Source organism: Montipora capricornis, chromosome 11 (assembly GCF_036669925.1).
Source record: "Montipora capricornis isolate CH-2021 chromosome 11, ASM3666992v2, whole genome shotgun sequence".
Lineage (NCBI taxonomy): Eukaryota > Metazoa > Cnidaria > Anthozoa > Scleractinia > Acroporidae > Montipora > Montipora capricornis.
The window spans coordinates 36,590,313-36,617,812 of record NC_090893.1 but is presented as its reverse complement, the minus strand read 5'-3'; the positions used below and the strand labels follow the sequence as shown (position 1 = coordinate 36,617,812).

The window sequence follows — 27,500 nt, the reverse complement described above, 5'->3', positions numbered from 1 at the left end:
TTATTGTTATGATACTATAATTTCTTTTTCATTCATACACTTGCCTATGCCTTAAATGTAGTGCAACGTGTGATCTACAACCCCAGTCAAAAGTGTTGGAACACTTCATGGGAATCTCCCCCTTCACAAGTTAAAAACAGTTGGTAATTACACATTTTCTTGCAAAACTCACGGTGTTTCCCAACTTTGTGAGGGGGGTACAGTGGTGTCAAGTGTCAAGTGTTCCAACGATTAATGTCCGGTGTTGTAGCTTTTGTTTCTCCTTTTTTTTTTCTGTTGATATATATTTTCAACCTCACTGCCCACCTTGATTAGCTATCACTATTTGCGGGTTCTATGTTATCCATTTCAATCAACTCATAAATTGATGAGTTTTAATGTTTGTGTTTGAGTAAAATTTTATCACAGGTTTGGCTGATTTTTGTTAAGTGGCAAAATATCTTGCATGTTAGTTTGGTTTGTATTAGAGACCAAATTGCCCTACTCTGCAAAGGTGGCAGCTTGTCCTCAGTTATTGAGCGTTGGTCTTACTGGGATCTGAACATAGAAGTAAAGTGAAGTGAAGTTATTAGTTACATGTACATGTAAGTCTCTACCCCTCTGGGCTTTTCAGGAGTAATAATTTACAATGCAAAAAAAAAACCTTTATTTCCCTAAAGGTTGAACAGAATATCATTTCATTTGATAAATAAAGAAAGAGAAAGGGCTGGCTACCTACAGTAGAATAAATAAGATAAGATAGGTTTCGTACATATGTTTTAACACAAATTTGTGTCAGCATACACACACACACTGCAAACAAACAGAACACAAAGCACAAATGAAATAAACAATTAAGGTATACCATAATAAAATAATTTACTTCATAAAAAGGAGCAGAGAAGAAAGTATACCCAAGTAGCATGATGATCATCATAATTTATTATAATTTATTATTATTATGCTGGTTACGCAGTTAACAATTTATTTTAGAAAATGAAAGATGCCCCCGACCAGATTAGGTCAGATCACAACACTCTTATGCAGCAGACTGGCCACTTGAGCCAAAAAGGTAGAAGTAACTAGGGCCACTCCTACACAAAACCCTTTTCAAACCTCTGAATTACATGTCGTCCATGTTAAGGCCATTAAGGGGCTCAGTCCTGAGTATTCATTCATAAATGCTTTAATGACATGTAGTTTTACGCCTTCATTATATTGCAAGCAAGAATCACCGTTAACTTTGATACGAAACTTATGAGGATTTTATCTTATTATTTACAGAAGAAGTGATGTATGATTTCTTCCTCAAATATTTGATGACTGAAGAAGACCTTGTTGACAATGGTTATCCACGATCATGCCCAAACTCACCTGGAAAGGCTGTTTTTAAGATGAAAAAGGAACAGCTCTCAAGAGATCGTAAGATTTATGCAGATTTTAAGCCTTAATTCAGAGAAGATTTGGTTTGCCATTGCTTGCCTAAATACAGTGTCACTGGTTGGTGGATTGAAGACAAAATTGTATGATTCCCTAACACCTTTAAAACACTGCACTTTGTGTAAAAGTTAGTTTGCAAAACACAAGCACTAAAGAAGCCTTGTGCACACACACATGCACTGCATTCCTGAACACAGCGCTCTTCATAGTTTACAGAAGCTCAAACGGGCTTTCAGCTGAGACAGAGAGTGCTTGCTTAAGCTATACACGCAGTACTGAAGCTGTTTGGAACAGGAATTAATTAAAATATGGTTGAAATTTTCAGCAATATCACAAGGTTAGCTCAGTGACCTACACTGTACACTGATTTTTTGCATACAGTTACCATTAAGATTTGTTTCTTCACTTTTTTTTTTCGTAAAGAAAAATTAAAAAAAATTATATTTTTTCACATCTTACAACAGCATTTTCAGAAAGAATTCAAGTTCTACAGTACTTGACAATTTTTTTTCATGTTTCGTATTAGGTAACAGAATTTAACAGGGTTTTTTAAAAATAAATTTTAACAGGAGCTAGCTAAGGACGTCTAAGTCGTTTTTGAGATCTTTTGCAAAAAAATATTGTGTTTTTTGTAATATATAGTGCTGTGCGCTGTGCCGTTGCCATGACACAGTTAAAGACTTGTAGACATCTCAAAAATACATGTTTGTATATTGTCTGAGAATAGTATTAGTCAAATATCAAAACAATTCCCTTTTAAATAGATTGACAGTGTTGTAATCTTTTTTCATTGGAAACCCACTCTAGTAAAAATGTTTTCTTGGAAAGGAAAAGGGGCAGTGAATTTTCTTAATCATATTTATTTAGCATAGCTCTTTAACCAATTGCCTCCAGGGAGTGAGACTAATTAACAGATTTTACTGTCTAACACCAGTCAAATTTACTCGCCATCTGGGGGCGTCCTAGGACACCTGCGGAGTCAATGGATTACTTTATATATAGGACCAAGATTACTGGTAGGTTCTAATAGTGGTACATCTGCCCACTTTAAAATCCTGGTTTCTTTTTTTTAGCGACAAGGAGAACTTGTCAACGTTGTGGAAAACCCTTTGTAGTACTTGATGATGGGGAATATGTTACAAAAGAAGAATGTACTTATCATGCTGGGAGACTGTTCCGCAAGAGAGGTCTGTCGTACCATTTGCTTGAAGCATACATGTACTGTTTGTCACTGTTATAATGATAGTTAGAATGTGTAGGATGCACAGTGCATTTTACAACCTCTTTCCATTGGAGTTTAAGGGGCACCCTACTGTATAATGCACAGACTGAGGTTCAATGTAAGGAAAAGTGGCCACTCTTATTCCTTACTTAAAATTCCCTGAAATGTGTAAAAAGAATAGCAGCTTACATAAAACCCCATATTGTTAGACATTAAACAGCAAAAACACGTAGGGGAGGTGCTCGAGTGCCTTTGCCTTCATGCTTGGAGGAAGTCTGAATGCCTTTCATAATTCTGTGAAATGTTAACACTAGCTACCAAACTGAGTTTTCGCTTTCATGATTCAGTTGATATGTTAGTAGCATTGAGAATTGTTTATTACTACATGTAAAACCAGTCCCCTGGAAAGAAATTTTCTAGTTTGTCAGAATACAAGAAAAGATCATAATCTTAAGCACATAAATGCATGGAGAATACTTCATCTCTGTCACTGTCCCCATTCCAATTGTAGTCTCTACTGTTATTGGTGAGTAACTGCAGCAAATATTAAACAATTAGTGGATGAGGTTTTTGTGATATCCGGAATAATCAAGGTCGTGGTAAGTGTTATCAGCCGAAGCTGAAGGCTGAGGCTGATAACACTAACCGAGACCTTAATTATTCCGGATATCACAAAAAACGAATCATATAATTGTTTTATTAGACATTGTTTTGAAGAAAATAACGACAAATGCATTATCGCAGCGATCACAGTTTATTTTCAAACACATTGCTCTTGGAAATCATGCATTGCGCACGCAACCTACAGATTATTCACTTATCTGTAGGTACAGATTAGTGAATAATCTGTAGGTGGCACTGTTTTCCAAAATTAACTGTAGGGTTTTAGCCAATGAGAAGACAGATGGTGACTACAATGTATAACAAAAAAAATATTCACAACATTTTCTCATGTACATGTATCAATTAAAGTTATATTATTATGTTATGTTTCCTTGGATTCTCTACATGTATCTTCCTGAAGCCACCATTCATGTTCATGTTTCAGCTTTCGATCCCTAGCTCTCTTGTTTCCCTTCACTGCAACTTCTACAATGTAGGTCATCCCAAAGCTTTTTGACAGAATCCCACTTCTCATCGAGCTAGATCAATCTTGATCAGATTTAGTGTACGTTTTTGCCACTTTTCGGGAGGCAAAGTGTTTCCTTGGACATGGCTGTGCTCTAAAATAGGTCTTCTCTAATTATCTCGTACATGTATATCCATCTGTTTCACGTGGAAAACGTTTCCTAACTTCTCCCAATCATCATTAACTAAAGTACGATCGTTCGGGTGAGTGTAGTCCTGAGAAGGCCTGTTTTGAGATGACATGGACTGACGTTTCGACAACCTGAGCAGAAGTCTACTTGACTCTGAAGATGACTTCCGCTCAGGTTGTTGAAACGTCAGTGAATGTCATCTCAAACAGTCCTTCTCAGGACTACACTCACCCGGACGATCGTACTTTACTTGATGATATGACAATTCTCCCAATTATTTGAAACTCGGATGGTGTTCTTGTTAGAAAACCCCTTTATTAGGGGCACTTCTGGTCTCACAGCCAAAGACCACTCCTAAAACCATCTTTCTCTGTGAAGTAGTGCATCAATATAGCGGTTAATTATAGTTGGCCACATGACTAAAAACAATCTAATATATAATTTTGTGAAGAAGGAAAGACATAATGACTCTTTTGTGTAAAATCTTCTTCGCAGGAGAACAGATCACGAGTTATTCATGCTGTCAAGGCGATGCAGGGAGCCCTGGCTGCTGTGTGGGCAAGGTGTGACCCTTTTTACATTGTCAAGGAACTAAAAGAGATCAGTTTTTCTAAGGCTTGATCTCACCACGCCCACATCTAAGTCCTTTAGGTTTTTCAGTGTTAACATTCATTTACACACTAGCTCAAAAGGACCTTAGTTGACAGATTTTTAATTTTTATGGGACTACCAGGCCATTATAAAGAGAACCCCTCAGATAAAAAAAAAATTCACCCTTTAGTAAGAAGAAAAGAGCTCCAGCTTAACAACGCACTGTGTAATTCTTTGATTATAAGCACTGATGCGGAATGAGGTTACCTTATAAGATTAGAACCAATTTCAAAATGCTTTTCTTTCAGTTATGGTCAATAGTACCCATAATTTAGCCAAGCCTAAAAGCAGAGCTCCTGGGTTATTTATTCGTACTGGCCTTACTTAAACAATGACAACCTCGTTCTCAGGGCCTCTCTTCTCTACCTCCATTGTCGTTGAGAAAATGACAATTCTCAACAACAATGGAGGCAGAGAAGATAGACCCTGGGGACGAGGTTGAAACAATGAATTTATGGGATAAAACTATTTTCCTTTTTTTTTTTGTTTAGCTTTGACGAAAATCAATCAAATAAGGTAAACCAAGCAAAACAATCTAAAATGAGTTAAAACAAGAAAAGGTGGACGAATAATAAATATCCCCTTACAAAGGAAGTTTACAAGAAGAGTGTACTGCCATACTGAGTAGGTTGCCAAATACCATTACAGTCATGCATTTTCCTATAAAAATGAGAGTGCCAAATTAACTTCCGACCGCAAATCAAATATTCAGAATCATCCTTTTGGATTGAAACCGCCAGGAAAAAATTATTTTCCAAACTTTTTTCCACCTGACCTCAATGAGGTCTAAACTTGAGCCCGTGTTATGGTCACCTGATACTGGTCAGTGGATACCTTATTTTGACAGGTGTCAATTGACCATAATATGGATGTCCAATAGAAAGATGTACGCTGTAAACGGCGGCCATGTTGGGCGTATTGATTATTATTATTATTATTATTATTATTATTATTATTATTATTATTATTATTAGGATTTTATGCAAGGAAATAACACGGGTCATTTTACAACAAACCAACGGTCACCTCAGTTAGAGCCGCCATTTAATGTGGATCCTTTACCGACTGCACTTTCAATTTCCACTTCAAACGAACCTCTAAAACTTTGATCGAACGGTGAAAATGTTTTAACAAGCAGACTTTCGATTTAGATTGCTGATCTAAACGGTGTTAAATGACCATTTTGCTGTTTGTGACGAGGATTGTCCGGAAGGTTATTTAGATTTGCCATGTTTGAAGCTTTTGTAAACACCTTGCGCATGCTTTGTGCGGCTTGCACGTTTTCCACGCATGAATTGAGATGTCAATTAAATCGACTTTGGATGGTTTTCTTCCGCAAATGTTGTTGAGATCACTTCGTGAGTATACACTAAAACAATTATTCTTTTCAGTCTCGGTGAATAGTGGCAGAATATTTACCTAGATTTCAATGAATAATTGTTAAATAGTGTAGTGAATATTAGTAAAGGCGAAGGTTCATTTTGCTGAATCTTTTGTAGACTTTCATGTTCTTAGTAATTAAATTTGATTTTAAATTATTCTTTTAACTTTGTTACTTTAAGTCAATCCCAGCAATGTGAATTCATGATCATCATCTTCATAAGGGAATGGATTAATAGGGACTAAAAGTTGAATTGCATTCATTAATGATGGCAATTTAACACATTCCTCCCTGAAGTTGTCCCAATTGGCAAGTAAAATCGTCTGGCGTTTAACAGAGTACATGTACTGTACCTTAATTAGTCAGGTGCTCAGGTGCACGAAGCATGCCAGCAGAGCACCATGGGTAAGACTTTTTGGGAAATCTATCCATGCGAGAAATTTTAGTCTTGACATTAGTGTACGCCCGTCTGCCTGCGCGTACAGACTGTTGGGGTGGAGGTGGGGAGGCAAGACAGCCTCTGTGGACGGGAGTGTTCGAACAATTTTCCTTGGCGGGAAATCGCGTGGCAGCGTTGCATTTGGCAACCTGCGATTTTCTGGTGGGAAATCATACTAGTGAAGAGCATCGGGATATAGATTAAAGAGCACCAGAGAAGAGTCAATGAAATTTGAGAAATTTAAGTGAAGAACGCCTTGAGGGAAGCCAAGGAAGGACAAGAAGAGAAAATTTCAATAAAGATCACCGTATTAAAAAAAGCTGAGAGAAATACCTGTAGAGTGAGAGACAAAATACTGATTTACAAATATTGGCTTTTAGGTAAATGGTTTCCTTCTTAGTGCATGCTTCACTGCCTCACATATTTTGTAGAACTTGCCTAAAAAAAAAGGAAGGCCTGAAACGTTTGCAATTCCATGTTGACAGAGATTCTGGCACATTTCAAGAATCACCTAGGCTTTTTGTGTGAAAGGGATGTCCAGTCGTGAGCTGCTTTGTTTGACTGTGAAATCGCAGTCGAGTAAGCGAATTTACTACTCTTTAGCTTGACTTTTTAATTTAGTAAGATTTTTGTTCTAAACTGAAGAGAGAGGGTGCAAAGATTATCAGTCAAACGGAAAACGTTGTGAAGGAGGTTACTGTGCATGTAACTTCAGTTTTAGTTTTTGATTAAAATTGTTACATGGTTATCGTTTGTTTACTGCTGTCAGCTCAGAGGTGTTTCATCACTGTAAACTGTATACAATGACGACGATTAATTTTGTACTTTATGCAGAAGCATAATTATTTTCATACACAATATGTTGCTTTCTGGGGTTAGAAACAGGAGCTCCGCTTTTAGGCTTGGCTAGATCTATACTGTAAAGTTATTTCTTATATACTTACCTTTTATAAATACATAGACTCTGGATCCAACTTTCTACCGACTTGACCCCTGTCTGTTATTGCCCCTAATCGTGTTTGCAGATTGATGTGATTGGCTGATGGAAATCAGCCAAGTACATAGCTGGATATGCCTTATGGCAAATAGTGGATTGGAATGTAAACTTCAGAATATGCAAATATATGAAGGTGCAAGAATGGACAGTTTGTTCCTTTGTGGCATTCTTCATGGTGTGATATTGATTGTCAAACCGATGAAGATCTCATAAAGATTATTCTATGTCCTAGGTTCATGTGAGTGATAAAATGTATGACACTGATGGCTTCATGACAACAATAGTAAGTCCACTGGCAGATCAACGAAAGAAAATTTTTGCCATGGATTGTGAAATGGTAACTGCTCAATCTTGTTTACTTTAATACAGTGATCAATCCTACATTAAAAAAGTTCACATGAACATTTTATATTTTCACTGTATTCTGTCCTTTTGAGTGTAGAAAATGAGGAAGAAGTATAGTTACTATGAAGCAGTAAATGAAAATGACGAATGAATAATGTTAGTTTCTAAGGAAACTGTGGAGTTGGTTTGGTTGGTTGAATGGTGTATTAAGCATTAATTAGCCCTTTGTAAAAGTGAATTGAGGAATTGTAACTTGTTTGAGGTTTATGTAGGAAGTCAGGTAGCCTGCGTAGCAGACGCTTCTTTCCATCGGGGTTGACTTTCGAGTTATCATTTTGAATATGGCTGCGGGAAAACGTGGACCAGAGTCAAACGAGAGGCAGACAGACAGACAGACAGCCTTTATTTTAGCACGATGATAATAAAAGCTATGCAGCTTATGGGGTCGTGCAGAAGGCCGAGGAGAAGGATCGAGTGAAACCCCTTGAAATCAACCCCTAATCAACCCCTCAACATTGTTTTTCTAAACCTCTGTTCGCCCACGGACTGAGAAGATATCTTTCTTGAGTGGCTGTTAAAGTGTCTGCCTGTCCGTCAAATTTATACTGCTCCCTTTCATAAAAGTGTAAAGACAAAGCAAAGTGGAAAGAGCCAACAGTCTGTTTTCAAAAAATAAGGAAACTGCCTTGCGGTAGCTTGGCTTTTCTGGTGTTCTTAAATAAGAGAATAAAGACGTAAAACCACTAATATATGGAGGTGATATTTTGGCTGTCCTTACGAAGGGATTTGGCAAAAGCTTCATATTTCGGTGTTGTTTGCGAAATGTGTTCTGCATTTGAGAAGTATCATCGATGATCATATTAAAGAAGCTGAAGGATGAGGTTCATGCCAACTTCTCGTTGGCGGTTGCCAGATGTATCCATTGGGAAGATTCAGCTAGTTTTCGCATCAGCAGAAGATATGCTCGACAAGGCATTTCTCAACGATCTAAAATGACATTCTATTAACTTCCAACTTTTTTCCTGAGCAAATTAATAGTATCAGCGCCAATGTTTACACAAGGTGTGCTAGGACTGATGTGCTCGTCACACATGATTGGAATGGGAGGATTCAAAAATTTTGCAGGGTTGATTGTAGGCGGGATCTTACTCCTCCTTCCCCCTCTCCCTTTGCTTGCTTTTAGCGTGGGCATTTACATTCAAACGATCACGCGAAAGCCAACGATGGTGGAAAGAAGCTTCTAGAATTCATCAAACTGCCAAATTTCCATTCCAGAGGGTCTTTGGTAGCCCCCCGCCCCACCCCTTAGGAATTTTTACTTTTTTTCACATCTCAATTTACAGCCTTTGAATTCCCGATATTGTACACTTAAAAAAATCAGGCATAACTTAGACGCATAACGTTTTACTTACTTTATAATTTCTTTGTACACAGTACATATTCTCTTCGCAACGTAAGTTAACGCAATGATCAGATGATCGACAATGTACCGACAAGCTAAAGAACGTGTACTAAAGTTCAACCGTCGTAGCAGTTGCAAAACGAAAAGTAGGACTTTATTAAAACTCGGCATCGATCTCTAAGCTTACCGACTCACCTGGGGTTCGCTAAAATAATTTCACTTCAGAAGGTACTAAAAGCCTCAACGTTAACGTAAAAATGTATAATCCTAATAAATACATCGTGCAATAATTGGTGTTACCCTGTATGTACGCAAGTAAAAGTTATTCGCACGGTTTGTTCGGTCACACGAAAAGATTCGAATCACCCTACAATGCATTGCACACCCATCCTTACGGTATGTCATGTATGTATACACAATGTTTACCTTTGACCATTTGATAAAATAAATCGCTCTTTTTATAAAAAACGGCTTTTCGTCAGAGCAGATGGTCCCCCATTTGAAACAACAATAAAATAACAAGAAAAAAACAACAAAAAAAAAAACAAAGAAAATAAAACACTAAAATAAAATCTAAGTCAGGTCTCAACCTCAACTTCCGCATAGAACATAACTGCTTCTGGTCGTGACGAGAACCTTGGGGTCTAGGTACTAATGTGCACGGTCAGCCATCTTGATTTTTGTTGTGTCCGTTGAGAAGTAAGACATTAATTTTAGCAAACTAGCGGCAAAGAAAAAACTTTCAAGGCAATCATCTCAAGGGTCCTCTCTCAAAAAGATGTCTACATGTATTTCTAATTTTTTACATCATGTATAACCCTGGTCAACCGTGGAAGATTCTTCACCTGTGCACCCCCACCAACCCTCGGAAATCTCGACCTATCACCCCCCTAGGAATTTTCATTGACCATCCGTTGGGGGGGGGGGGGTATAGATATTTTGAACTTGAAAAATAAACGTTTATTTTTCAGTATTTTAAAAATGTTAACACAGCACTCTCAATGCTAGTGGACTCAATAAGTGCTTTTCATTTTACTAATTTATTCGTGTTTTTTGTTATGATGCCTCCATCAATGGCATTGCTCTCTCAATGTCTTCCTATAATTGTGAACTTTGATCCCTTTGTATACCCCCTTATCCCTTTTCCCTCCTGAAAGGGCCACTTTTAGTCTAGTTAACAAATCGAAAGTGGTCAGCATTGTCTGTATTCTTATTGACAGCGATATTCGTCATCACAGTCGTCAAAACGTTTGCTGAGTGAGTCCACAACAAATTTTGATCACTGTGATGACGAATATCGTTGTTGATAAGGATACAGACAATGCTGAACCACTTTCAATTTGACTACAAAAAATTTTTACACCAAAGAAAGTGTTTATTTCAGAGTGTGACCACAATCATGACATAAAGAAGGAATAAGTGTTGTCTATAACTTTCTCGGAATATGATTGGTTTATTTCCCAAAATGAGCATTCCTGATTGGCTATTACATTGCATGACAGATCGACACCTGCAGCGTTGGCTAGACTCTTATCAAAAAGGGCAAATTACATGTAGCCAATCAGATTGCGAGATTACAACTAGCAATTGTGGTATACCGGTAGTTACTTTTTGTCAAAGTGTGGTAATTTAATTGTAATTGTCCTTATTACATTTTGATGTCTTTTGTGAGCTATTACCAAACAGATGCACAGAAAAATGGACACAGACATCCAAACAAACTGCACTATATGTACATAACTCAGGAGATAATAAGCTTACAAGGTGTGTGAGGCTTTTTCCATATTCTAATTAATTCTTGAGAAAATCCATTGTAAAGTTGGCCATACAGGCAGTGCAATTGGATGCCACAGGAAAACTACCGGTATTTAGAATTGTGAAAAAGCTTCGCACACTTTGTTAGCTTTTTATCTCCTGAGTGATATAGTGCAGTTTGCTTGGATGTCTGTGTCAATGCAAGGATTTTAAATTCAGTGGAGCAGTCAAGGTCAGTTTCGCATTTGAATGCTTGTGCTTGCTTTATGAAGTAAAAAATGTGAAACTTGAAGGCATTTCCAAATACTACATGTTATTAGCTTTCCAATGGTATACATGTACATGTATAGTTTCCTGGGGTTTCTTTAAAAACAATGCGAACAAGAACAACTTTTAGAAAAAAATATTTTTCTAAAGACTATTTTTTGTCTATAGAGTTACACCACTGCAGGACTTGAGCTAACTCGAATATCTGTGGTAAACTGGAATTTAGAAGTGGTGTACGACACCTTTGTTATGCCAGAGAGAACCATTGTCGACTACAATACCAGGTAATTTGTACAGCTTGGGGTTAGTGGTGTTTTTTTTTAAATATGATAATTATTTCATCATTATCAGACAGAACTGGTAGATCTTTTTGTCATTGGACTGACACAACATTAGCGGGTCATAACTTTGACCCCAGCCCTCTGACTTTTTTGTACTGTATCTGGGAGTCTCTTTCACATTGACGCTGATGTTCTAAAGGTGATTGTGAATGTTAGGCCTGGTTATTATCATTATTGTATCTCTCAGATAGTATGCATGCTATAATTAGCTAATTGAATGGGCCATACACTCTTCTGAATCAGTTACATCCTGCTAAATTTGAGATTTTGATGCGACATTTTCTAGCCAGCTTTTCGTGGTAATTAGTAAAACTCTTTGAATCTTGAAATCTTAGTACTTCAAATTTTTGACGCATTCATACATGTATCGTTTGTGGCAGTTGAACCTTCCACTACAATTAGTTTCCTTTCCCGCACGCCTTATTATCTTAGAGATGTAATAAATATCTTACTTAATTCAAATTCTCTGTCTGTACGAAAGTTACAGTTCCTCATTTTTTCCCGATGATTTTAAAGTCCATTTTTGGGCTTGGGCCAAATATCAATGGAAGAAACTTGGTGTGTAACTTATAGTACGGACCTCAAACTAAGAGGTATGTAATGACTCGTGCATACTCAAAAAAATGCGAGGTATTCCTGAACAAAAGTGGAACCTTCTATCTCATTGTCCTCAGTGGTAGAGTATTCAGGCAAGTAATCTGGAGCTCTAAGGCCTGATTTCTGTTCAGGAGCACTCTGGTTTTTTGAGGATGCCCGGCTCATTGCCAGCAAAGAAATCTCTTCATTGATGAAGTTGTTTTGAGTGCTTTCTTTTGGATTCTGTCAGATGCAAGGTTTTTTAATGTCCTAGGTTTAGTGGAGTAACAGAAGAATCGTTACGTGGCGTGACCACAACTATACGGGAGGTACAAGCAGTGCTGTTAAGTATGATTCACAAGGACACTGTATTGGTTGGACACAGCTTGGAGAGTGATCTCAAGGCCACTAAGGTATTCAACTGTTTTTTTTCATATTAGCCCCCTTCTGGGAGGCAAAAAACGAGTGGCGAAGCCGCGTGGAGAATGGGGTGGGACTCTTTCAAATTCTAACCCTAATCCCCATTCTTTGCGTTGCTTTGGCGCTCATTAATCCCGCCAGCTATGCCAGCTACAAGTTGATAGGAGCTTTTAGTGTCACTTAAACACCAAACTTCTGGAAGAAAAAAAATGTCACTTATTAATCAAGTTCATGACCAAAACTATAAGTTACCGACTTTGTTGTTCCAATAGGCCACTTTGGAAAATACCATAATACTCTTTGTTTCTTGCCCAAGATTTTGCATAAGCATTGACTTTGTTTTCTCTTGGGACCATTGTACAAGTCCCAAGAAACAATGCTTTTGCAAAATTTGGGGGGACAAACAAAGAATATTATGGTATTTTCCGAAGTGGCCTATTCAATTCATGTGCATAAAAAGCCATAAATTAAACTGGCAAAACAGGGAACCATAACACAGAGTAAAGCCCTGCGAAAACAAAGAGAGTGCACCTTGAAGTCCAGCGGGTCTTATTATCCTCCATCTACTGACCAATCGTATAATGCATACTACATGATTATATGAGAAATTTACAAAGTTAATTGCTGCTTATGAATAGTTACAATAATACATGGCACAACAAGTTATTCCTGTACCATAGGCCATTTCAGAAACGTGAGAGGACTGGGACGAGTTTCTCAAACTTGCTTGGATTGAAAATCTAAACTCTTCAACTGAAATGTTACCAAATGAAAAGCTATCCAGCCAAGTTTGAGAGTTTTCTACGGAAAATTGGCCAAATGGGAGACTTGCAAAAGTTGCAAAATCCCATACAAACCCTTATAATTTTGTGGCCTGTCTACCCATTCCATACAAACTCTCTATTTTGGGTGATATTTGAAGATATATTATTTCACATTTTCCTTCTCTAAATACATCTATTCTTGGTAAAGACTCTCAAACTTGGTTGATCTTTCATTTGAATGTCTTAGTTTTTTAAACAAACGGAAAACAACCAAACTCGTCCCAGTCCTCAGTCCTCTCTCTGAAATGGCCTATGTACTCTTCATCATAGATGAAGCCCGGCAAAAAGGTAGGGTTATTTGATGTTGAAAGACCGATTGCCTTGGGAGCGAACCATCAAGGAGACCTGGCCCCTAGACATAAATGAAACTCTCAGAAATGCTGTTTACATTGAGATTGGAGAAAATAAGTAAACTAAACTTATCGCATGAATGTACCACTGGTCCATCTGATAGAATCCGCGAAAACATGAATCAAAATGTCTACAGATTATCTGGGGTGTCCACTTACTGATATCATGAACAACTGCATCAAGAACTTACAATATATAGTTTCCATCAGCCTGGAAGCTGGCGTGCATCTGCGCGATTCCTAAAGGGAACCAAATTAAATCTGAGAAAGATTTACGACCTATATCAATAGTACCAGTGCTTTCAAAGGTTCACGAACGGCTGATTTTCCGCCAGCTTTCTGATTTCATTGATAAGAACGATGTTGTGAACTACAGCAACATTTTTGTATATCGAAAGGGCCAATCGAACACTACTGTACTTCAAGCTATACCAGATGAGATAGTGAAAGCTATGAAGTGTTCGGGGGTAACTATGATGATTTTCGCCGATTTTTCTAAAGCTTGACATGATTTTTTTCAGAAATCTTGTCATCAAGATGAGTAAACTAGGTTTCTCAAGACTAGGTCCGCTGTTACTTAATATCTGTGTTGCTGATCTTCAGGATAATTTGAATGTCAAATGCTTTCAGTTATGCGGACCACGCAACAATCTACAATCATGCCAAAATATCTGATCTTAATGACTGCAGAAACACCATTTCCCAATCAATTCCTAAACTAAGTGTCTGGTCTCAGGAGAGTACCCTCGCCTTTTATAATAGCGACAAACCCAAGGTTATGATCTGAGACATCCACCTCGCAAATGTTCTCAGTTACCAGGTCTTTGAATAAAAGCGAGGCTGGAGTTGACCTTGCTTTGATACAAACCTCGTTGCTTTTCATATGTAAATCATGTTGTTGTAATGCTAAGGAGTTTCTATTAACATAAGAAAAGCAGCGACGTTTGTATCAAAACAAGGTCAACTCCAGCCGCGCCTTTATTCAAAGGCCAGGTAACTGAGCACTGCACTGTAAAATGGTCTATTTACTAGAATCTATTAGACTTTCAAAGGACTTTTTATGTAATAGAGTGCAATGTACAAAGCGATTAGTTAATTTTTACTGTAGTTTTACAATTTATAAGTTTATCTATGTGATAATTATCTTTAACTGTCAATAATGTAATTTAAGAGAGAAGAGTCACCCCGTGGATTTGTTGAATAAACTATCATCATTTTTTTTCCCCGTTCGGTGAGTAAAATTAGGCGATGTGACTTCTTGTTAGTTTGAAGGATTTCTTGTGCGCTGTTGTCTTGTGTTTCTTAAGCCCGTGGCTTCCTGAGATACCCAAGTTCAAAAAGAAAAGAAAAAGAAAAAGGAAACAAAAGAAGCCAACAAATTTAGACAATTTATAGCATCAAAGTACCGGTCGTGAAATGGTAAACAACCGGACAAAACGTCCGGCCTCCGCCTCAGACGAAAACCCTAAAAATGTTTTCTGAAGTCTTCAGTCCAACATGCTTTTGCAAAGATGTATGAAATTCAAAAAAGAATGTTTCCTTAAAGGCGCCATAGCTTTTGACTGGACCTAGATGTTGCTAACCCGTTCTTCCCTGAAACGGTCAACATTGGCGAGTAAAATGTTCTTGTCTCAAAACGAATAAAGTAGGTGGATTTTAAGTGTACCAAAAAAAAAAAAAACGATTGGTCCCTGTTTCTTAAAGTGGTCTAAGGTATTTTGAGTATTTTTTCCTTGACCTTCCACCTTTTTTTACTGTGCTGGGGAAACAAGGGATAGGGATAATATTTAACGGTTTATAGTCAAGTATATCTTCTCTTCCTTTGGGTTTGTGGATTATTGTTACATTACACCTATTTCTCTAATGTTTGTATTAACGCTGAATTGGTGGGCTCTCCTTGATTGCTTGAGATAAGAGCAATTGTTATCACCATATCCCATTTGAATGAAGTTACTTTTTCTGTGAACAAGGCTATTCAATGAAAGTGAAAACTTAAATAGTGTTTCTCAGTTGATTCACAGTAAAGTAGTGGACACATCAGTGGTGTTTCCTCATCGTTTGGGTGCACCTTACAAGAGAGCACTTCGTAACCTTATGGCAGATCACCTCAAGAAAATCATTCAGGACAGTGGTGAGTACACCGTGACATGGAAAGCCAAATCCACAGGTCAAAATACCAATTTAAGCCAGATTTTCGTTACAGAAAATTTTTAGCACGGCTCCGGTGAAATTGGCACGGGTCCCAAAAAAGAAGGTTCGGCTCGGATAAAATTTGCAGTGTAAACCTATCCGTACCAAATTTCATCCGTGCCGAACCAAATTTTTTATCCGTGCTGGGACCTTCGGTGAGGAAGTCCGAGCACGGGTGAAAATGGTACGGGTGCTGAGAAAATCGGCACGTTTCGGGTAGAACAGGTAGTGTAAACAATTTAACGGGCCAAGTTTGAGCCTTAATTCATATAGGCTAGCGGGTTTTTGCGTACATTTCAAGATGGCGGCTCATTCTCCACCAAAGTCACGCGGACGTTCTTGATTATAGTTGAACTGCGCATGTTTCCGAGAAAAGTTACGTGGGCCCAAAAATCTTGTTAGGGTATTTTTGGTACAGTAAAAATGGTGTAGTGTAAACAAAGTTTGCTGACCTCTTTTCCTCTTTTTTGGCACCCGTGCCAATTTCACACGAGGCGTGCCAAACATTTTCTGTAGTGTAAACCGGGCTTTAATGTAATGGTAAACTACTTTCCAGGGTCAAACTTTGCTAACATAGTTGCTTACACTGTCTTTGTCTCATTAACTTACTGGTTTCTCTAATTAGCCTCAGCCATCATCTCTGGTAAATCATTGCGTGCAAAAGTCCGAATGAACCCATACATGTACATGTTAAATTATTTTTTTTGTAAAACAAGTGTTTTTAATTTTTTAAATTTTGACTTTTTTTTTGGAAATTCCTGAAGGATTATTTGGTATATCGGGCTTAGATGTTAAGAGAGAGCTCATTGCAATGTCAGTTCTGGTTCTTTGGCTTACAAAGATGGGATGTTTGTTATTAAGCCAAACATAATCCAAGTCTCTGAAGGTCCTGACGATAACTTTTTAGTTGTCGAATGGTCAGAAGCAAAGGAGCTTACGAACCAACGACATTAGGGAGCTTATGAAACGAAGACGACGACGGCTGCGAGGACTTCATTTAAAAATACAATTTCGCGTTCTTCATATCACTACAACACTATTTAATGTCGTGTCGCGTTAAAATGTGTAATGTAGTAACTGTCGAAGAATTAAACTGGTATGACTAAGTTGGAAGCGTAGAGAGAGAACTGAGAATTCATCGTCTTGTGCTAACGTCCTTCACAGAACCTTGAATTTGGTCATCATTTCTCGTCGTCATTTAGGAGATGACGGCAAAGAAAAGTACCAAAATGTAAAACGCACGTGCAGAGCCATTGTTTTTGCTCACTAAATCTATTGTTTTGTAGCGTCGACGTTGCCGTCGGCGTTGTCGTTTCGTAAACGAGGACGCCGTTAAATTGCGTGACATGCCTACTGTGTATGCCTATAGGGGCGCTTGCCTGAGTCGAACCAAAGTCGACGAAGTTGGTGAGGGCGATTTGCCAGCGTCTTGAAAATAGCAGGGCGCGAGGTTAGTTGTCAACATTTCCCTCGATTCTTCAAGTGTTTTTGTCAAATAAATCAAATATCACATTTAGGGTCATGTTCTTGACAGGTGTTGTTTTATTTTTTTCTCTGTGTTTATTATTAAACTGACAATCTTTTGCTACCCTATAACGAATAATTCAACTAAAAATAGTGCAAGTGAAACTCAAAGCCAAATCTCGGTATCGACAAGGATAGGCGTAGCGCTTGAGATGCAAGCATAATAACAGATATCGAAGTTACAACTAAACCGTTGTAAGTGGTCGTAAATTCCACCCTGTAGAAACGAAATCAGCCTTGCATTCGTCGTTTGTTTTCTTATCCAAATCGAACCTTTCATAGCTCTAGTATGGAAACTCTTGGTTTTTTACTTGTCAACATGGTATAAAAGTGCAAATCATTCTTCGTTCTACTAAGCGAGCATTCGTTTCTGTGACGTTATGCATTTTGTTTGGATTGAACAACTTGCCTTGTGAAAAGATAACATCAAACTTCAGAATGGGCGGGAAAATTAACCGCACGCGCATGAACATCGTCGTCTTTGCTGCAAATATTGTAAATTCAAATGTTTGCACGAAGGCGCCGTCATGCTAACGTCATCGATTCGTAAGCTCCCTGTAGGCCTTCTCAGGACTACACTTGATGGACATTCATACTTAATCATGGGAATTTGACGAGTCTCCTCCTGTTTCGCAATTTGAATGCGCCACACGTTTCTTCTTGATGAAATGTGGCGCTGAGTTTTCTTGAAGTCACGTGAAACGTCATGGCAGTGGCGATGGCAGTTGTCGAACCAATGAACCTCCGATTGTTCGTTAGTTCTACCAACGTCAACAGCAAACCTCTTTCTTTGTAACACCAATAAAATAATTATGATTCTAAAGAGGGTGATAAAGATGCAGTTTGAAGGAATGGATTTTGTGTTAGCAGAAGCCAGTGACTTTCATGTTGTCCAGTAAGTCAATGTTTGTCGAAGGGTGCACCTTGGTACTTAACCCTTTGACCAGGACTGATCAGCGCGTAAATTCTCCTCACAATTTCTAGAAAATGTCAGTCAGACAGGTATTGAGAAGGAAGATTATTATCAGCTGAAGAGGTGTGATCTTGATGTAGCAACAAATTCTCATGTTTACCCAAAAAGGAATCTATGAACGAAAGGTTCAAAGAAATTTTTGGTACTAGTTAAGAGAATGAACATTTCGATCTTGGGAATGAAACAGTTAACTTGAATTGCTGACAAATTCCGTTCTGTTATCACATTTCAGTTGATGGTCATGATAGTTTTGAGGATGCCAGAGCATGTTTGGAACTCATGAGATGGAAAGTGAAGGAAGACATGAAAAAAACAAGGCACAAATCACCGCGCTTATCTCTTGGCTAGTACTTGTGTTGTAGAAAGTCAAACCAACCCTCCTTAAAGGATTATTTCACTCTGATTCAACTAGAACCAGCTAAAGCAACTCGACATAAAGGTGGTCATTTCGCTTACTTGGAGAAACCAATCTTGCACAGACCTATTTATGAACTATAGACATCTCTCGTCTTATGTCGCAAATGGCAGACATAACTTCTCATCCTGTTAATGTTGCGCTTACTATTGTCCGTCCCTGTCACTACGGTTAGTGAGCAGTTTTGCATTGGCCGCGAGAAAGGAATTTGCATCCTTTCTGTTTTCATGGGATCGACTTGGGACCTCCAGTAATCTTTGATGTCAAGGGTTAAGTAAGAGGGGATCTCACAATTCTTTACATCAACCAGATGAGGCTTAAAGTTTAGACTCGTTTTTACACCTTTTAGTATCACAAAACTGAGTGCCAGTGTAATTAAGAGTTTCCGAAGTACACTTTGGTGTTGTACTGTACATGTTGATTTTCAGACCGTTTTTAACAGTCTTCTTTGTGAAAACCAAGCTTCGGGGTCATTCGTGCCCATTTGTTTAAAAGTGCAACTGAAATCAAATACATTTGGTGCCAAGATAAATTTCTTTGTGAAGGATATTATACCATTTTCGCCTCGACATTTCACTTTTTGTGTTGCACATTGTACATGTTTATGAAGTTAGCAAAACAGGCGGTCAGCTGACTCACGACCGAGCTCGTGAGAGGCATGGGTCGATAACTCATTTTACGTCCAAAACTGTTTTGCATTTTTTGTTTTCAACGAAACAAGTGACGTCAAATGAAATTACGTCAAGAGCCACCTTGGTCCAAATGTCATGTGCTTGTTTGTTAATTTTGCGAAACTTGTGCGAGGCCTAACAACCGAAATTTTGATGATAAACTATGATCTGTTTGGAACGGAAAATACTCAAGTTTAGTTGCAATTGAAGAGTTGTTTAGTGCTATTTCATGTCAATTGAGAAATCAATATCTTTTCATGGAATTCGACCTGGTTTAGCACGATCCTTACGTCGAAAAACTCGACCCAGAAGGGTAAAGCGTTGCGTTTATTTAAGTTTTAAAACTTTCCATCACCTGTTTTGATGAAATATTTAGAGAGTTACAAAGAGAAAAAAGGCACCGTTAACTGAACTGTCATTGTTACTTTGCTTAATAGCAAATGTTCAAGATCATTTTTTGTTCCATTTATATTTTTCACACAATAATTTGTTAGGTTAGAGCCGAAAAATACAGTTGTGCGAGATTTCAATGGGTGGAAATGGATGAGTTGTTTCCATGTTCAAAGATGAAATAACATCCTGTCCACCGTATACCCAAGAGTGAAGGTTAAAATGGTCTTCATTGGTTAAGCTGCACAGGTTTATCATTAAAAAACTTTAAATTCTCAAGCAGGAAACTCTTCCTTCCTAAAAGCGTGCTTTCGTTTGATGAAAGAGATTTGTCAATTGCGGGGGTAAGCATGCAATGTATTGCATTGGTATTAATAAACTCATGTACGAAATGGTAAGAACCAGTTGGCTATATTTAGAGGGCATTGTCACGGACGCGCATGCGCCAGGTTTTGGAATCGAAACTTGAAAAATTCAGCCTGAACTTTTCAGGTTTGGAGAGGTGCAGACAATATGGTTGACCACTGTTGCATGCAGAATCTTAAACACTCAGCGCACAAATAGTGATTCAATCGCCTCAAGATAGCAAAGAAGAGCAGTCAAAGTACCAATGCAGCATCTACAATGATGAGAAACTTTGTAAGGCGTGAATTCTTAAGAAATTCAACGTATGGTGTAATAGTGTCAGTCGTTTCGCTATCAGCAAAGAAGTCCGTCTTCGTGGCTCATTTGTTAAACGTCAGAGACCACCACATCATCGCTTGTTGATAGACCTTCAGTATCTTCGCTCTGAAAGAATTAAAACCTGCATTTAGATGAACGGAAGTGCGCTAGTTGTGTTTATTTGTTGCACAAATTATAAAACCGCAAGCGGTGAGTAAAACACGTGTGAAGTTTTTCTCTGCTTTACCGTCTTTCGACTTTAAAGTCGTCACTTGAAATTTAATGCGCTCTCTTTCAGCTTTGAAATGGCATGTTAATCTGATATGTTTAGTACTATAACGCAGAGAAAAAGTATATTTCTGTGAGTGCTTGAACCGGCAACAGTGTTGCCGGTCACACTTTACTGAATTCAGCTGTCAGTGAACAACATGGCATCATATTTGTGTTCGCTATTATTTCTCGGACTCCAAATAATCGATAATAGATAAATATATATATTTGTGCGTATCTAAAGCCGCATTTAGTCTAGACTTAACAGAAAAAGCCAAAAAAAGTAACTTCTGTTAAAATCTCTGCGTGTGAAAAATACTGCGCACGACAGTGCCGGGCCCCTTTAATGGAGCTGATACATGCTGAGTCATGTATGAACTTAGTGAACGATAAAGGACGTTGGGCTTTCCACGAAGCTGTTACAACCAATTTAAAAGGAAATGGCACTTTCCAGGCGGCCTAAATCATTTGCTACAAATTCATTGAAATGAAAGAGGAAGCAATTAAATATGATGTGACCAATCACAAAAACGACCAGAGTGTTTGTACCATACTGACGTTACACAAGTCGCTTGACTCTGAAGATGACTTCAGCATAGGTTGTCGAAACGGGCGTCAGTCAATGTCATCCTAAACAGTCCTCGGCACTATATATACTCATCCAGCTCCCAGGATCAGCGGCTTCATAGCCCAGTTGGTTAGAGCGTCGCACTGGCATCGCGGGGACACGGGTTCAAGCCCCGTTGAACTCCTGAATTTTTCAGGCTTCTTTACGCAACTGCTAAAATTGCGTTGATAGTTGCGAGGATCATAGCTTCACTTGATTTCATATCCGCAGCTCAGTATTTGATTCATTTCATATATAATTTCATTCGTTGATTCATTTATCACGCGAACATTAGAAGCAACAAATGACCAGCTCCCAGGTTCAGTGGCTTTATTGCTCAGTTGGTTACAGCGTCGCACTGGCATCGCGAGGTCACGGGCTCAAACCCCGTTGAAGTCCTGAAATTTTCAGGCTTCTCTTCGCAATTGCTAAAACTGCGATGATCATAGCTTCACTTGATTTGATATCCGCAGTTAAATATATGATTCATTTCATATATCATTTCATTTGTTTATCGATATCTGTAAATCAGATACAGATTTCACTTCATCTATATCAACTCTTCCTTGAGTTTTCGTCAATAAAATATCGAGTATTACAAAAAAAATTCCTGGAAGATCTGTATTACCTTAACTAACTCTGGGCTTCGCCTCGAATTTGTAAATGCGATAGAGATCTGTCGCTCATATTCCGTCTATTTATTGTTTAAAACCTTGTGATGTTCAGTGCAGCACGAAACGGAAGAAATTATATTTAAGAGGGGAGAGTTATTTCATGTTTTCCCCCATTGTTCACGTCTTGAAAGTTAAAATTTACCCAACAAACTTATAAACAAAGAAATAAATAGAAATACAGAAAGAGCATTTTTCGCGACACTTTTGTTAATGTAGAGGCTTGGTATATCACGAAAAGATTCACACCTTCTACATCCACGACTAATGACTCGCAATATTTCCAGACGGTTTAGTAGGCTGAGTGGAAACAGTTGCCACACAGCAATACAAGTGTGTGCAATTTTCGTGCTTTTTGAATTAAAAAATATGTACCTTTGCTCCAATTTTCTTTCTGTAAACATTGAGAGCATATTGTGTTCGACTTTCAAAAGTTAATGACATTACATTCTTGTTTAAATTATCACCAGTCGTCACGAACTGATCCGATTAAAATAAAAGAATTTTTTCTTTTTGAATCAATCCAACTACTTAAATATGTTTGTCAATTTCGTCAGTAAACAGTATTATTTGCAAAAAGTCCTAGAATTTTCCAAAAGATAAGAACATGAAATTCAGCAGTCCCAGACAGGGTTTTCCGATAGTTTTGGAAAGTAGCGGACATATTTCTGAAAGTATCGAATATTTCAGTTTCAGTGTTGTTCAGAGGCACCCAACGATAATCTTCAGTGAAATATGTGTTCGGGAGAGTCAAACTGTTCTAAGAATTTCGGTTCTACGTTGCCAGACAGCGACAGAGTTATTTACTAAAGCATCACTTAAAAGATTCGCAACCTGGGAAAAGTAGTTTGGCCACCTGACAGTTTCGGGTGAGCAAATGGTTCGGTTGGAAGTTCTTAAAAGGTAACGTTCAGCTAGCAATTTCTGAAATGAAGATATCATTCCCTAAAATTTCGAACTCTTTTTCAATTTTCAGCTAAGATATCCGAACAGATCAAATTTTTCTAGGTGAAAAAAACATCTCTTTAGACACCACTGCATTGGAGTAACTGCCTTAACATGATTTGCATGTGAATCTGGTTTAAACGATAAGTACAGCTGTGTATCGTCTGCGTAACAATGAACATCAGGCAATTGACAACTGATGATCTCAAAAAGCTTTGAAGCGTACATAACAAACAAAATAGGGCCCAAACAGAAACCCTGTGGAACACCGTACTGCAAGGGGAAGCTCTCAGAGAGATTCCCATTGATTGTAATGCGTTGCTTCCTGTTAGGGAGCTTGAGCACGCGCGTTTTTGAGACGCGGTCGGCAACGGGAAGACAACAGGGATCTTAATATAAGCAAGGAGGACGACGTCGGCTACTAGAACGTTGCCAAAAAATATTATTTCCCGTTACCGTACTAATTCTGCGATTATTCCATGTCGTTCGGCTTGGGAAGTGTGAATGCACAATCCAAGAATAAAATTGATGAGAACGGTGTGGATATTCAGAGAGAAAATTGAACATTCGTCGTCATGTGTTCTCGTCCTCCACATGACCTCAAATTTGATCATTTCACGTCGTAGTCAAGCCAAGAACGGCAAAGAAATGTATCAAAATGTAAAACGCACGTGCAGAACGTGCAAAGCTATTGTTTTTGCCTACTGAATATGCAAATTTGTGGCGTTCTCGTAGCCGTCGTCCGCGTCCTTGCTTAAAGTCCCTAACGTTTCGCGTGCCAGGACAGTGGTGTCTCCCAGATATACTAATCATCTTTAATGGATTAGCAATGTAAATGCGGTTGTATGAAAGCAAGTTAAAGGGGAAAACAACTCACTTCGGTTGCCGTCTGCTTCTCAAAAACGCGCCTGCTTAAGCTCCCTATTGTATAAGTACGACGCGAAAAACCTTCGCAGAAACCCCAAATCGAGATTGAAGACTTTAGCAGACCACCGTGGTCCGCATTATCAAAGGCTGAACTCGGATCGAGGAGAACTAGTAGAGTCACATGACCTTTATTGATGTTCATCAAAGTATAGTTCTTTACTCTCAAAGGAGCCGTTTCAGTGCAGTGCAGTGCTGTGATTTTTCACGTACGCTGACTGCAGATCAGTATAGAGTCTATTGGAAGACGTGTGCAAACACCTGATCAGAAGCTGAACATTCTGTTAGTTTAGAAATGTATGGTAAGTTTATTTATACATTTATACATTTATTGAAGCTCCCCCATAGGGGCTTTTCAGCCACAATGTAAAAAATAGTCGTGAATAAATTACCAAATAAATTACAATCAATAATTTGGCTTGGTGGCAGGGCAGGAAGCACTAGCTTAGTATCATAAGCTCGTTGACGTATAAGGTGAATAGTACTGGACCCAAGATGGAGCCCTGGGGGACGCCATAGCTTAGCTCCAATTGCTCTGAGGCAACATTTGCAATCCTCACTACATGCTTACGGCTTGATAGGTAACTGCTGAACCAGACAAGCGCAGATGAAGATATTCCAATTCTACAGAGCTTTGATGGAAGTATATCATGTCGTATGCTATCTAACGCATTAGTCATGTCAAGTACCACAACTGATATGCGCTTTTCATCCATATTCTTCAGGATTTCATAGGTGAATGAAGTAGCGCAGACTCGGTAGAGTGGGATTTTCTGTTGCCACTTTGGATGGGATGTATGATGGAATGATTAACTCTCTCAAAGACTTTCGATATTATTGGTAGGAGTGAGATAGGACGAGAATTTGATGGATCATCTCGATCACACTCTTTATCTTTGATGCAAATTACTGATTCTGCCAATTTCCACGATTCTGCAAAAATACCGGAACGAAAAGGAACAGTTGATTAAATTTTGAAGTCGTGGTAGGGAAACTGGAAGGCTTGCTTTTAGGATTCGGGCAATCACTTTGTAAGCTCCAGGAGGCTTGTTCGACGGGAGAGCCTTAACTACTCCTCCTCCTCCTCCTCCTCCTCCTTCTCCTTCTTCTTCTTCTTCTTCTTCTTCTTCTTCTTCTTCTTCTTCTTCTTCTTCGTCTTCTTCGTCGTCTTCTTCTTCTTCTTCGTCTTCTTCTTCTTCTTCTTCTTCTTCTTCTTCTTCTTCTTCTTCTTCTTCTTCTTCTTCAGGGTCTCTTATTCTGTAACAGATCTAAAGTAGAACTCCTAATGACTGCTACATTCGCTCATATCTTCATTGCTGTGGCTGTTATTGTCAAGGGAGTAAAACCTAATTTTTCGGTCCTTTTCAGCAATAGTTTTACCCATAGAGGTATAGAATTCATTGTACTTGTTTGCTTGGGCCATGGGGTCTTCAGATGTGGCGATTTGGGCATTCTTTTTTTCGTATGCAGCGGTTGATGACTTTTCCAGATTGAATTGGTGTTGCCTTTACTGTTTGTCAATTCAGAACGAACGTATTCCTGTTCAGCGATGCGAATCTCGCGCTTCACTTCTTGCCTAAAGAAGCGATAGGCATTCCAGTGAACGAGTTTATCCATTGTTTTAATTGCCTTTTTTCGCCAGAGATCACGATTACTGACGGGACGGAAATTCTTATACAAAAGATCCATTCCAAACCATTTTAATAGAGGGTTCACTAATGCCTCCTTCCAGGCATCAGGAAAGTTCACATTCTCAAGAGAAAGATTGATCACTCGCTTAATGACGGACAGCAATACATCAATACACTCAACAACCAGTGTGGTCAGCATTGCATCAAGTGCACAACTCTTCTTTGAAGATCTTTATACGAGTGCCTTAACATCCTCATCAGTCAAGGGTTTGAACTCGTGAAAGATTCTCTAACTGATTGGGCAAAGTCGTATTTACCGGGATAACAGCAAACGGCCTGCGAGGTCGCGTCATCGAGTTCTTTGCGCATGACAGTGTTATCTTTTTCACAAAGAAAGTTTCCACATCATTTGCAAGCTGAAATTTATCATCATGGAGCGGAAGACAATTGCCAGTATCGTGCTTTAATATTCTCCTGGTGGCTCTAAAAACGTTTACCTGGTCAGTGCTGTTATCCGCTATAAAATCCTTATAAAATGCAATCCGTGCGCTATTAAGCAAATAAGTCACACGATTCCTGCACGCCTTACAGTGACCAAAGTCAGCCTGAGATTTTGTTTTCCACCCTATTTTCTCAGCTTTACGTCTTGCTCTTTTTGCCTCCCGCATCATCCTCATTAAACCACGGTAGACGCGGTCTAACTGTCACAACCCTGCTTTTCAGAGGGGCGAGGTGATGCAGAGTATCCATTAGCATGGCATTATAGCAGCTAATCAAGTTCTCAAGAGCACTTGGTGGATCTAGGCACAATTCAGAGTTTCTCAGATCACACTGCAGTGTATCACTGTCAACAGCCTTGAGATTTCTGTGAGTATGCTCCTTGACAGAAACTGCAGGCTTAGGCATTTGAAGACCACAGACAACCTAAAAATGATCTGAAAACAGGCGATCAACACTTGGGAAACCATCAATAACAAACTGATGTTCCGTGAAATAATAAGGTCCAAGGTGTGTCCGAGAATATGAATTGGTTCTCTGACATGCTGCTCAAGGCCTAAACACTGGAAAAAATCCTGCACTTTCCCCGCATCAGCATCACTTGATGCATCGACATGGATGTTGAAATCTCCCAAAATCACGAGTTTCTCAGTAAACTTAATAACAGATTCCTTATCGTCAGAAAACTCGGAAAAGAAATATTAGTTGACACTGGATGCTCGGCGCTATGGGACACGCGGTAGATCACTACAACACGAAGTGGGTATGTGCCCGATATAACGAGCCATTCTGAAAACTCGAATAATTCCCTCTCTCTCTGAATAAAAGGCCACTTCCGCCCGCTGACCGTTGCCAGTGCACGAACAGCAACATCATCTGCAGTGAACCATCAGATTTTCGTTAGTGTCCTTGAAAATGATTTTGGAATCACTGCTTCAGCCCTTGACTGGTTCGCATCTTATTTCTCGGATCAAAAGCAACGAGATCTCATCAATTATCAATCTTCTGATGATTTCCAATTGAACTGCGATGTCTCACAAGGCATGCAGCTGTTTTGGTCCTGTTTTGTTCATTTGATATGTTTCTCGGCTCTATCACGTAATTGCTAACTGTGTTGCCTCTGTTCAAGGGTATGCCGACGACACGCAGCTCTATCTCTCTTTCAGGCCAGATATTGGTTCCTCACAATACCGTGTCCTAGCCGCTATTGAGTCCTGCGTTTCTAACGTCCTTGCGGGGCTACTTCGTAATCGCCTGCTAATACAGACTCGAAAACAATCTTTAATTGTTGGTTCTCGCCAACAACTGTCTAAAATATGAATTAATTATATCTCTGTTGGGGGACTCTTTCATTCAACCTCTTCACAGTGTTCGTAATTTAGGTTTCTTGCTCGATTCTAACATGTCCACGTCGATTCACATTGCCAACACATGTAGCAAGGCCTTCTGTGGGTTGTATAAAATTGGGCAAATTAGAAAA

The 27,500-nt window shown here is 38.8% G+C and overlaps 2 protein-coding genes across 3 annotated transcripts in view; one reads left to right on the top strand and one right to left on the bottom strand.

The window, feature by feature from the left end:
* The window catches only part of LOC138024981 (putative RNA exonuclease pqe-1), a 34,129-nt gene extending 14,039 nt beyond the window's left edge, over positions 1 to 20,090 (top strand). The window contains exons 6-13 of the mRNA XM_068872188.1: positions 1,264 to 1,401; positions 2,493 to 2,606; positions 4,396 to 4,463; positions 7,601 to 7,705; positions 11,306 to 11,421; positions 12,329 to 12,467; positions 15,659 to 15,779; positions 18,568 to 20,090. Of these exons, the coding sequence (XP_068728289.1) occupies positions 1,264 to 1,401; positions 2,493 to 2,606; positions 4,396 to 4,463; positions 7,601 to 7,705; positions 11,306 to 11,421; positions 12,329 to 12,467; positions 15,659 to 15,779; positions 18,568 to 18,683 (917 nt within the window). The 3' untranslated portion in view covers positions 18,684 to 20,090. The remainder of the gene's footprint in view (positions 1 to 1,263; positions 1,402 to 2,492; positions 2,607 to 4,395; positions 4,464 to 7,600; positions 7,706 to 11,305; positions 11,422 to 12,328; positions 12,468 to 15,658; positions 15,780 to 18,567) is intronic.
* The window catches only part of LOC138024982 (QRFP-like peptide receptor), a 22,225-nt gene continuing 8,483 nt past the window's right edge, over positions 13,759 to 27,500 (bottom strand). Inside the window, exon 3 of one of the 2 annotated variants that reach the window (XM_068872190.1) lies at positions 13,759 to 13,888. The gene's annotated coding sequence lies outside the window, so the exon portion shown is untranslated. Of the gene's footprint in view, positions 13,889 to 20,496; positions 20,601 to 27,500 lie in introns of those variants that run through there. The other variant, XM_068872189.1, reaches the window with a different exon arrangement.